The sequence below is a fragment of the Scyliorhinus canicula genome, chromosome 4 (assembly GCF_902713615.1).
Source record: "Scyliorhinus canicula chromosome 4, sScyCan1.1, whole genome shotgun sequence".
Lineage (NCBI taxonomy): Eukaryota > Metazoa > Chordata > Chondrichthyes > Carcharhiniformes > Scyliorhinidae > Scyliorhinus > Scyliorhinus canicula.
The window spans coordinates 83423807-83436723 of NC_052149.1; the positions used below are offsets into that span (position 1 = coordinate 83423807).

Sequence of the window (12917 nt, forward strand, 5' to 3'; positions counted from 1 at the left end):
AGGGCGCCGACTACACCAATTTCCAATTATACGTGCTCCCAGACCTCTGCGCCCCCCTCCTCCTAGGGCTGGATTTCCAGTGTAACCTCAGGAGCCTAACACTCAGCTTTGGCGGACTCCTTCCCCCACTCACTATATGTAGTCTAGCGACTCTGAAAATGGACCTCCCTCCACTCTTCGCTAATCTCACCGCCAACTGCAAATCAGTGGCCACTCGCAGCAGGAGGTATAGCCTGCAGGACAGGGTGTTTATCAGATCCGAAGTCCGGCGTCTTTTGCGTGAAGGAGTGATAGAGGCCAGTAATAGCCCCTGGAGAGCTCAGGTGGTGGTCGTCAAAACCGGGGAAAAGCTCCGGATGGTGGTTGATTACAGACAAACCATTAACCGGTTCACGCACCTTGATGCGTATCCCCTCCCCCGGATTGCAGACATGGTAAATCAGATCGCCCAGTACCACATATTCTCCACGGTGGATCTGAAGTCTGCATACCACCAGCTCCCAATCTGCCCGGAGGACCGCCACTACACGGCGTTCGAGGCAGACGGCCGCCTTTTCCATTTCCTCCGGGTTCCCTTTGGTGTCACGAACGGGGTTTGGGTGTTCCAATGAGTAATGGACCGAATGGTGGACCAGTACGGGCTGCGGGTCACGTTTCCATACTTGGATAACATCACCATCTGCAGCCATGGCCAGCAGGACCACGACGCCAACCACCACCGGTTTCTCCAAACCGCCCAGAAACTCAATCTCACATATAATATGGAGAAATGCATTTTCCGCACAATCAGGCTAGCCATCCTCGGCTACGTCGTGGAAAACGGGGTCCTAGGACCCGACCCTGACCGTATGCGCCCCCTCTTACAACTCCCTCTCCCTCACTGTCCCAAGGCCCTAAAGAGGTGCCTTGGATTTTTCTCATACTATGCCCAGTGGATCCCCCAGTATGCGGACAAAGCCTGCCCACTATTTAAGGCCACACTCTTCCCACTGTCAGCCGAGACTTGCCGGGCCTTCAACTGCATTAAGGCGGACATCGCCAAAGCCGCCATGCGGGCGGTGGATGAATCCGTTCCCTTTCAAGTGGAGAGCGACGCCTCAGAGGTCGCTCTCGCTGCCACTCTGAACCAGGCAGGCAGGCCAGTAGCGTTCTTTTCCCGAACCCTCTCCGCTTCGGAACTTCGACACTCCTCAGTCGAAAAGGAAGCCCAAGCCATTGTGGAAGCCGTACGGCACTGGAGGCACTACCTCGCAGGTAGGAGGTTTACCCTCATCACCGACCAAAGATCGGTTGCCTTTATGTTTGACAACTCGCAGCGGGGCAAAATCAAGAATGACAAAATCTTGCGGTGGAGGATTGAACTCTCCACCTATAATTACGATATAGTATATCGTCCTGGGAAGCTCAATGAGCCCCCAGATACCCTGTCCCGCGGCACATGCGCCAACGCGCAAGACGACCGACTACAGGCTATCCACAATGACCTCTGCCATCCGGGGGTCACCCGGCTCGCCCACTACATCAAGGCCCGCAATCTGCCCTTCTCCACGGAAGAGGTTAAAGCCGTCACCAGGAATTGCTCGATCTGCGCGGAGTGTAAACCGCACTTCTATAGACCAGACAAGGCCCACCTGGTAAAGGCATCCCGGCCCTTTGAACGCCTGAGCATCGATTTCAAAGGGCCCCTCCCTTCAACTAATCGCAATGTTTATTTCCTCAACTTTATAGACGAATTCTCCCGTTTCCCGTTTGTCATCCCATGCCCCGATATGACCTCCCATACAGTCATCAGAGCCCTGCACAGTATCTTCACCCTGTTCGGTTTCCCTAACTATGTCCACAGCGACAGGGGTTCGTCCTTCATGAGCAACGAGCTGAGTCAGTACCTGCTCAGTAAGGGCATTGTTTTGAGCAGGATTACCAGCTCTAACCCCAGGGGGAACGGGCAGGTGGAGAGGGAGAACGCGACGGTCTGGAAGACCGTCCTACTGACCCTCCGGTCCAGGAATCCCCCGACCTCCCACTGGCAGGAGGTCCTCCCCGATGTGCTCCATGCTATTAGGTCCCTCCTTTGTACGACTACGAATCAGACTCCTCATGATCGCCTATTTGCCTTCCTTAGGGGAACTACCACGGGGGTCTCGCTTCCGCCCTGGTTGACGACACCGGGCCCTGTCCTCCTCCGAAAACACGTTTGGACACATAAGACCAACCCCCTGGTAGAGAGGGTACTGCTCCTGCACTCAAACCCCCACTACGCGTTTGTTGAAACCCCGATGGCCGACAGGACACTGTTTCCCTCCGGAACCTGGCACCCGCAGGATCTACTACCACTACCATTACCGCCAATGTACCTCCCACACGGCACCCCACACGACACCCCACCCGACCTCCCATGCCCTGCGCCCGTGCACCTATTTGCTTCCCACGCCCCCTTCCACCCATTACACCGGTCCGCAGGAACGAAGCTCTGGAAGAACCACCCCTGGAGTCCACCCTCGGACTCGCACCGAACATCCTTCCACAGCCATCCGAAACGGCTGTAACACCAGTGTTTCATCAGTCTCAAACGCACGATCCGGGCGCTGGACCGACTGAACTTGTAGACCCGTCACCACAGCTGGAGTTGATTTTTTAAACAGGGGGTGAATGTGGTGAATGTGTAACCACTATAAATTCACACTGTACATTACTGTGTCCCTGTGGGCTCCATCTGTGAGCCATTGCGCAGCTCTGCCCACAGGGGGAGATGAGGAGCATGTACAGGGCTCCGCCCCCAGCAGGAAGTATAAGTTCTGCGGTCCTGCGAGTCCGCCCTCAGTTCAGCATAGTCGCAGGCAGGCTCAGTTGTAAGCCGATTAAAGCCACAGTTTACTTCAACTCGTGTCTCTGAATGAATTGATGGTCGCATCAGTAACAGTCGCAGTCTTCAATATCATGTTAATTTGCAAGGAACTATGGCGAAAATTGACAGATCTATAACTGATTTGAACTTGTTCTGCTTTGCATTTGTTCCCAACACAACACCTACTCTTCCCCCATTTTGTTGAAAATTAATTGTCTGTACCAGATATTGGGCGAGATTCTCCCAGCCCTGGGCCGGGCTGGATAATCCCCGTGAATGGGCCACGCCGCCCCGATGCCGGCACGCGATTCTCCGCAGAGCGGGCAATCGGCACCATTGGCACCAGTGTGGTTGGTGCGGCACCGGTTGCGGGCTGCTCTACACGGCCGGCCTGCTGTTTCTCCGGCCTGGATGGCCGTATGAAGAGCCGAGTCCCACCGGCGCCGTTCTAACCTGCTCTGGGCCGGCGGGACCTCAGCGTGGAAGGGTCGGGTGGCGGCCCGTGGGGGGGGGGGTCCGACCCCAGGGAGTGGGCCTCCAATGTGGTCTGGCCCATGATCGGGTCCACCGATCGGCGGGCCGGCCTCTCTGGCTGGTGGCCTCCTTTCCTACGTGCCGGCCCCTGCAGCCCTGCGCCATGTTGCGTCGGAGCCGGCATGTTGAAGGAGGCCACTGCGCATGCGCGCATTGGCGTCGGCGCCACTGCTCATGTCCTCGTTGGCGCAACTACGCATGTGCGGACCCCACGGCACACAGTTCGCACCAGGATCAACAGCTGGAACGGTGCTAAAGGCGTTTACAACGGCGTGGTCACTCTGCCGCGGGATTGGAGAATCCTGCCCACTGCCTATGCTATATGTCTGCTTTGAATCCCATTTGTCACCCTGTCTTTGGTTTGTACCTTTCCAAGGAGGACACAGGACCCAGAATGTAGGTGGCTTTGAAGGCAGTTTGTTGAAGGTTAATTCATCTGCACAATATCTATGCTATTACAACAAAACTTTTATTATCCACCATGCATGGGGAATAGACACTGCCAGTTAATAAAAAATGCTGGTTGACGGAGAGTTCCATTTACCAATAGGATACATTGCAATATGTCTAGCATGAACTAATACGCAATTGGTCAGGAAACCAAGAACAGTATTCTTTTTACTTTTAATCTTCAACAGTAGATTAAAACATAAATTAAAGTATAAATTAATACAGTATACAGGTACAGATTCCCTCGCTTCCAGTTGATAAAGTGGAACATCCAAAATTCCTAAAGAATTTGATTGGGAGAGTGTCAGATAATACAAAGTTTACTATATAACTTTTTGACTTAACATAGTAAAACATAATATTTACAAATAAATGTCTTTCATTACTTTGAAAAACATACATAATACTTGCAATTGTTAAACTTATCATTTATGAAGTTATTGCTGTATTGGACAAAACACCACATCTACAATAAACACACTGGAAGCGATCAAGAAAGGATCTGTAATTAGCTGAAGATGTACATGGAGTATGACTAATGTAGACTATTCAAATAAATGGGAAATGAATACTCATCAGTTGTGGTTGTGTTATAGTGTTATTGCTGGAAAGCAAGAAACATTTCCAGGCAGTTAGATTAGTGTTTTCTTGTGTACAGATGACTCCGTTTAGCCGAAACGCATCCTCTTGGGGATGGCATGCAAAACAGATTGGAGAAATAGGGGTAAGATTTATAATCATATTACCATGAACTCTGAGGTCAATGTCCCGTTGTTGTTCTCCTGCAGCATTTACTGCTACACATGTGTATTTGCCAGTGTCACTGATCTGAGTGCTGGTGATAGCCAGCACTCGGCCTCCCGAAAGAACCTGCAAGGAAGGATATCCACAGCATGTTATGATACAAGCATAGGAGGATCGAGTTCACAAGCAAAAGTAAAGTGAAAAGGAAAACACTGTACATAATTATCAAAAAATGCTTCATGTAAACTTGTTGGTATTGTCAGGTTGCTCCTTGTTTCTATGTTTTAAAACTAAAGAACACCTCAAACATTTTGTGTGGGACATTTCACATTCCGTTCTCCAAGTTGACATTATGAAGAGGAAAAGTGGGCTTTGCTCATGACTTCTCTGGGGCAATTTTGAACTTTTGACTGGTTTGTGGTGTGTCCATGACACTCACCCGAATGGATTTAGTTCGAATCCAGTTAGTTAGCTGTTCAGTGAGCAGGTAACTCAATGAACTGGTGGTGGGCAGTGTGGGGGCAATGCATGATGCTGGGCAGCCATTTTTCCTGGCAATTTTGCATCTCCCACCCCCTATTTCCTGGCATCACAGGAGCAGAGTTGCACCATGTCACACAAGGGGGAGATTTGTACAAAATAAACAGCTCCCATCTGCCTTTGGTCATCAGCTCTACAGCAGGAAACATAGGCAATTGATAAAACTGCTGTTAAAGAAAGAATCCACAAGATTTACAATTACCAGACAATTCAGAAGAATACACGACTCCGTTAAGTGAAAAGAAAACTATGCACAAGTATCTCATAGATATAAATAGAATTTACAGTGCAGAAGGAGGCCATTCGGCCCATCAAGTCTGCCCCGGCTCCTGGAAAGAGCACCCTACCCAAGGTTAACACCTCCACCCCACCCCCATAACCCAGTAACCCCACCCAACACTAAGGGCAATTTTGGACACTAGGGGCAATTTATCATGGCCAATCCACCTAACCTGCACATCTTTGGACTGTGGGAGGAAACCGGAGTACCCGGAGGAAACCCACGCACACACGGGGAGGATGTGTAGACTCCGCACAGACAGTGACCCAAGCTGGGAATCGAACCAGGGGCCCTGGAGCTGTGAAGCGATTGTGCTATCCACAATGCTACCGTGCTGCCCATCCACAATGCTCCCGTGCTGCCCATCCACAATGCTCCCATGCTGCCCATCCACAATGCTACCGTGCTGCCCATCCACAATGCTACCGTGCTGCCCATGGACTGTAGCCAACTCATTTGGAGCATGTCAAGTCTGCCAGTTATGGACCCCAGTAGATCAAAATTTAAACAGTCTCTCTCCTGCCAATGAACCCAGTTAAATATGATCATGGAGAGAAATATGCATGTCTACCTGTCCAGTAAAGGCCATAAGAGTAGTTGATCTGTCATCTGAAAAACAAAAGCTGCCGAGGGGTGGGCATGGTCAAGCCATCAGTAGAAATGGCAGTAAATCAGGGTAAACTGCCAGCATGTCAAAAAACTGATGGTTTAATTTTCACGCTTAAGGTTATACAGTCATCTATAGCTGAGGTCACGTCAATGGTCTGTTTTCAATGGAAATTTATTGTAGTTTACTGCTGTTGTCCACCAGTAAAATCCCCAATCGGGTGGAAATCTCGGGCGGTATTCTCCGCTCCCGATAGAAATTGGGATGGCAGTCGTGAAATCGGCCGAGCTTCACGACGGCCTCGGGGCCCGCTCCCCGCACCTAATTCACCCCCACCCGGGCGGCTAGGAACGGGCCCACGTCATTTCCTGCCGCGACCTCAACGTGCCGGAAATGACGCAGAAACGGCGCTTTTCTGATGTCATCCGTGAGTTGCCGGTTCCAACTTGCGCATGCACGGATGACATCCGCGCGCAGCCGGCACAAACCTGCGCATGCGCGGTGCCATCTTTCTCCACCGCCGCCCGGCAAGGCGCAGCGGCTTGATCTTGCCGGGCGGCGGAGGGGAAAGAGTGCGTCCGTTTTGGACGCTGGCCCGACGATCGGTGGGCACCGATCACGGGCCTGTCCCCTCCCGAGCACAGTCGTGGTGCTCCCGTCCAAATCAGGCCCCTAGATGCCCCAAACGGGCATCTGGCGCCCGTTTCACGAATGCAGCGACCAGGTGTGGTTGCTGCCGTGGTGAAACGGGCGTGAAGGGCCGGCCGCTCGGCCCATCGAGCTTGGAGAATCACCGTTCGCCGTGATAAACGGCGAGCAGCGATTTTTCCAAGCCCCGGGGGGGGGGGGGGGGGGGGGGGGGCATCGCTGGGGGCGCCAGAGGGGCACAAAAAACGTCGGGAGGCCCTCCCACGATTCTCCCACGCCACGTGGGGAGCAGAGAATTCCGCCCCTCATCCCCAAGAGCTGCCTGTCCAGGACTGGCAGCTCTCCAGTATTGGCAGTGCCACCAGGAATGACGGCCACTGTCGGTAACACACTGGGGCCTTCACCAGAAATCATCACCGAATCCCTGAAGTGGGGCAAATGAAGCAGGATGGGGATATAGGGAATGGGTTGTTGATTTATTTTTGGGGATGAGATGGGGTTGGTAGAGGGAAGAGGAGTTGGGGGCCGGAAAGCATTCTCAAGGCCCCCCCTCCCCTTCCCACACCACGGGCGGGATGCGACAAATCAGGGACGGTGCCGCTTTCGCGATGCTCCGCTTCCTCCAAAACGGCGTACTCGGAGATGCTCTGTCCCCGACCGGCCGAGTTCCTGCTGGCGTGCGCTGGGTGTGGTTTCACCCTTCAGGAACTCAGCATGGCAGCTGCGGACTCAGTCCAGCGCCACCACAGTCAGGGGAGGGCCGGTCTGCGAGCGATGGGGGGGGGGGACATTATTCGGGGCTGGCGGCACTGTGGAGTGGAGGTCCGGAGTGCGCGAGCTGGCCAAAGGGGGCGGGCACTATTTTGTGGGCCTGGTCCGCGAGCGGCCTCTGCCATGTAGCACGGCACAGCCGCTGCAGGCTGCCGCACTGCGCATGTGCGGACACGGACCCAGCAATTCTCTGGGGCGTATCGGCAGCTAGAGTCGAGTGCTGCATGCTGCCGGCATGCTAGCCCCCAGCAAAACTGGAAATCAGTGCCTGTTTTGCTCCATTTTCTCTGGCATAAAACGGCACCATTCCCACGCCAGAGTGGGGACATAAACCCAGAATTGGAGAATCCAGCCCCATACCTCTCGATCAGGCATGGAGTGTCTGTCAATGCGCTAAGCGGCTGGCAAACCCAAAGGCTTTCTGGAAGCACAGACCTGTACGAGTCCCATTAAATCTCTGAGCCACCATTAAATCCAGAAGGCTCAGAAATAATTTGTTTTAAGTGGCTCATTAACAAAAACAACACCACTAGTGGATGGATTTCCCTATTTGCCTCTTCCTGTCACTCACTAAATGTGGGACAATTTTCCGCCGTCACCTGGGGAATCGGGCCCCTCCCGTAACCTCCCACGCAATTCTCCAGGACCATCTGCCAACCCGCCCGCTCCAGTGGGCTCTACTAAATTCCACAATATGTTAGTAATACTAGAAAACCAGTCCACAAGTGTCAGTTGCCCTCCAGTAATATGTCCAAGTGGCCTTTTGTCACCTGCGAGACTACAGAGTGGAAGTAATTTTTAACTGCCTGCCACCATTAGGCAGTCAAATGGACAGTTGAGAGGCAAAATGGACAGCCAGTAAATTAAAATAATAAGGGTTCCTCACCAAGGCTTATCTGATGCCAATATAAGGGGCTTCAGAAGAACAGCCCGAAACAGGGTGGGATGATGCTCAACAATGCAAATTAGGGTCCCACACGGTTGGTGAAACCTTAATTATAATCTTCAGATCTAAATGGCTGGAGGCTGAACTGCACACATACTGAGATTTGTGCCAGGCTTTGAGTGACCTAACCATGCAGCACTCCTTAGAAGGATCAATGGAGGTTATGCAAATAAAATCCCAGGACATTTCTAATTTTTTTGATGATGGGCCCCAAGAGGAACACACCCGCTTGTCCCAATTCCTCTACACCTACCCCCCCTCTCCCCCCCCACCCCGCCCACACCACACCACAACCAAAATTCTCGTTGGCCTTCTGAACGCCACCTGAGGCCTTTCTTGGCAGGATGTGGATAATTTCTCGCTTTGTCGCAATTGGTGATCTGCACTGGGTTCCCTACTGGACAAGTTTATAAGATTCAGGAGAAAAATGGCTCAGTTCTTCAGCTGGTATCAACAGGTTTTGTGCCCTTCAAGGTGGAAGCAAAGGTCATTTTCTGTAACTGTGGAAGACATCACAAAGGTATCGTAACTCAACTTATCCTATTCTCACTAGAGCTTCCATGAATGGAAACCCTGATGGATCAATGTGCTTTTTAGCCCAGAAATTATGAGGCTAATTGTAGTGCCTGAAATAGTCCTCATTCAACACAGAATAGATTTAAACCTGAGACCTCCTGTACCTGTTGTCTAATCAGTATGTAATTAAATCTCCCATTGTAAAATTCTATAGAACAATACAAATATTAACAAAATACATTATCATAAAATATTGCATTCTTTGATCACGTTAATTTACTCTCAAATTGTATTTGGAAACTCAGGAGTGTGGGGAATGTTGCATCATAAGCACGTACCAAACAATGTCACCCCTTTACATTATAATAAGGTCAAGAAAAAAACACTAGCAGCAACAACACTGGGGAGAAAACAATTCTTTCTAACAAATAATACCAGATCTGCATTGACTCAGGAGTCATCCTTTTGTCTGGGGCACAAGGCTGCAGGTTAAAACTCCATACCAGGGGCAGCATTCTGCAGTCCCCCATCGACGGGTTTGAAGTTGGGGTTCTTGTAAAATGCAACACCTGGCCATTTCGCCACAAAACCATCTGCTCTCGACCTGTCTCCCATTTTACAGAAGGGCAGTGGGGGCATCATGCAGCCCACTCACCCTTGGGCCTATTGGAGGTCCTTAAAAGTGTCCTATACCCATTGCTATTTTGCCAGTGGACAGAGGGCTCACAACAAGTAGGTAGCCCATCAGCTTTAGCTGCACATATTAGTGTCAGGCAAGAGAGAGGATATCTCATTTGGGAGCCCCATTGTAGGCATCCTCCTCAAGGCAATATCTCCTTCAACCATCCTTCCCCTGGCCTCTCAAACCTAGCACCCGAACATGCTCATCCTTCTCTGGGGTTTGTTAGACAGATCCTGCCAGTACCATAGTCCTGCCTTCAGTCCAGCCTCCATTATCTCCTCCTCTTCGGGAACTGTCTGTAGTCAGCAATGGCCACTGTTCAAACCTGTCACTGCTGGGACTCAATTGACAGCCATCCAATTAGGCAGCAATTCTCGGAATTGGGATTTTCTCAGTTGGCAGTGGAAGGCATGCTCGTAGCCAATTAACACCCTGTCAAATCTTTTTTTTTTAAATTTAGAGTACCCAATAATTTTTTTCCAATTGAGGGGCAATTTAGTGTGGCCAATCCACCTAACCTGCACATCTTTGGGTTGTGGGGGTGAAACCCACGCAGCTATGGGGAAAATGTGCAAACTCCACATGGACTCCACACGGACAGTGACCCCAGGGCCGGGATTCGAACCTGGGTCCTCTGCGTCGTAAGCCCAGTGCCACCAGCTAACCACCGTGCCACATGCCACCCTAACTCCCTACCAAATCTAATATGGCTGCAGGGCAGCTGGTATCGGCAGGGATGAACAATCATGCCCCAGGTCTTGAACACAGAAATCTATATTCACACTCTGGAACTGAATTTTTCAAGCTCTATGGAGGCACAGCCTGGGCAACTGGCAGCTCCCCAACACTATCCTGCCTCCAGCCAGGAAGGTCGGCTGGCACAGGAATCGGCATCCTGTTCCGCAGCATCAGGGAACTAAAATGCTTTTGCAGGTTAAGGAGTGACCATAGGCACTTTTCTGGATGATCAACGCATCCACCTGAGGTGTCTCATGGCACTTTGTCAGTTTTCTCACTACTGAAGAGGGAAGCATGTGTGTGCACCTTCATTTTGTGATATCCACTGCATCTCTCTCTTGTCCAATACACTCACTTCTTTAGGTGGGGCTGCTGTCTAATTACTGCTGCCAGTGTTTCTAGTAAGCCTCCCACTTTATTGCCCACCTACCATCCTTAATTGTATGGTGAATACAAAAGAAATTAGTCAATCAGGAGGCCACCTCACACAGGATGAAGCACTTTGGGTCCTCAATAGGTCCAAGGGGGAGTAGGCCACAAGATGCCTCCACTGCCAGCGGATCCCTCCCTCAACCCTGTAAAATGGGAGACAGATCGGGGCAGGCAGTTCAGCAACGAGAAGGCCATGTGCTGCATTTTACAAGCACCCCACCTTAAAACTCAACACCATTGGACACGCTGAGGCCTCAAGGAGTTGAGAGACCAACTTTCAATCATGACTTTGGAGATCCAACACCCCAAGGAAAATTCAGCCCTATGATGTAGCACTGAGAGAATGCCATGTTGTTGAGTTTGCCATCTTTGATGAGGCATTAAAACAGGGCTGTGCCTGCTCACTTATAAAGAAATCCGATGAAGCATTTTCAACAGAGGTGAGAAAGTTCTTGTAAGTCTCGACCAATTCCAAAACTCACACATTAGTTGATGATTCATTTTGTTTGTTCTTTTAGTGATCTTGCCTTTTGCAGATTATTTTCCACATTTGCCGACAAGAGTAACTACATGCAAAGAACAATTTATTGGCTGACAAGCACTTTGAGCCAGCTTAGGAACATGAAAAATGCTTTATGATCTAGCCTTCTTTACAGAGTTGGATGCTTGCCACGCTTGACACAATCATCTATACTTTAATGTCATAACCAGTACTAAACTGAATTAACAATACCTGAATACCATCGGAAAAGCTGGAGACGGGGCTGCCATCTTTCAGCCATGTCAGGTTTGGTACTGGGATGCCCCTGGCCTCACATTCCAGTCTAACAGGGTTATTTACCACCACTGCCATCATGTCACTGCTGCCAAGGATTGCTGGAGGAACTACAAGGTGAAATGATCCAATGTAAAAACAAAATTTGTTCACAAAAGTTGAAACATCATTCGTTTAATATTATTAACGCATTGTGTATTAGTTGTCTTTGCTGCACATTGGTTGATCCATCCTATTTTCATGGCCTACTTTTATTATAGAGGGTGATTCAATATCCATTTAAATCTGCCAAACTGGCTAATCTGCCTATTTTAGAGCATTTTGTACTGTTTGGTTTGCCTGTGTTGTCAAGCAATGATATTTCAATAGCCTTCCCAAAGTACATCCTCTTCTTGGGGTTTGTGGGATTTTTCTGCTGAATGGTTCATTTTTTTCCTTCATAACACTTCAAAATGACAATGGGAAGTAACTTTGACTTTGTGAATAGTTCAGTTTGTTTTTCATCGCTCCAGATTCTTATTTCCACCGTAATCACATTAACTAAAAATTACCCTCACTGTGCATCAAATGCATCGAATTATTTTGAAAAAAGGTTCTCTGTCACACAGATATTTCAGCTAGGTCAGAAAAAAATGGATTCCTGATGTGCAGTAAAACTGATTTCACAGAGGGATGCGATTCAGCCCTGTATGTTAATGACATTACCCTGATGGTTAACTCGTCCTCTCCTTAATTATTATGTCATTTCAGATATCTTCATTTGTCGGTTTAATTTCAATTGAAAATGTCTAAATTACAGCATTCTAAAACTCTGTCTATGTGCAATATGCATTCAGTGAGCCGTTTTGCAATCTAATAATTTTAAGTTGGGTTTAAACGTTTAGTATTAAAATACAAGTTGTTTATTGTTTCACTGAAGATCTGTTAAAATATGTTTACCACATTATTTATGATAAATACGCAAGTTATAAAAGTTTTAATTCTTTTAATAAGTTTAATCTTTTACATAATAGTACCTATTTCCATTAGGGTTCAATTATTTTCATATATAAGCACTTGCACTAACTTTACGAATGCACAATGTCGCCTCACTTACCATAAACTTTCACACTATAGAATATCTCAGCAGAACCTGCCACATTGACAGCTGTACATCTATATATGCCCCTGTCCGCTACTTGAGCACTGGCAATCTGCAGAAGCTGACCCCTATTCAGTGTGGAAGCTCGAAAGCTTGTGCTGATTGGCTGGTTGTCTTTGTACCATGTTATAGCTGCATTGAAAAATTAAAAGACAGTTAGAATGAAAAGTTATTTGACAACCCAAAATCACTGCCGCTGAGATTTTGAATCAAAGTTTTGAAACAAATGTTTGGTCCAAGAACAAGGATTTTATGGGTCCCTAGTGAG

At 49.2% G+C, this 12917-nt stretch overlaps 1 protein-coding gene across 2 annotated transcripts in view; it reads right to left on the reverse strand.

Annotated features, from left to right (window-relative positions):
- Positions 1–12917, reverse strand: part of hmcn1 (hemicentin 1) — a 677622-nt gene that overhangs the window by 294115 nt on the left and 370590 nt on the right. For both annotated transcript variants that reach the window (XM_038794621.1, XM_038794624.1), the window contains exons 38-40: positions 12605–12781; positions 11467–11618; positions 4576–4699 (exon numbers count right to left, since the gene is read on the reverse strand). In XM_038794621.1, the coding sequence (XP_038650549.1) occupies positions 4576–4699; positions 11467–11618; positions 12605–12781 (453 nt within the window). The remainder of the gene's footprint in view (positions 1–4575; positions 4700–11466; positions 11619–12604; positions 12782–12917) is intronic.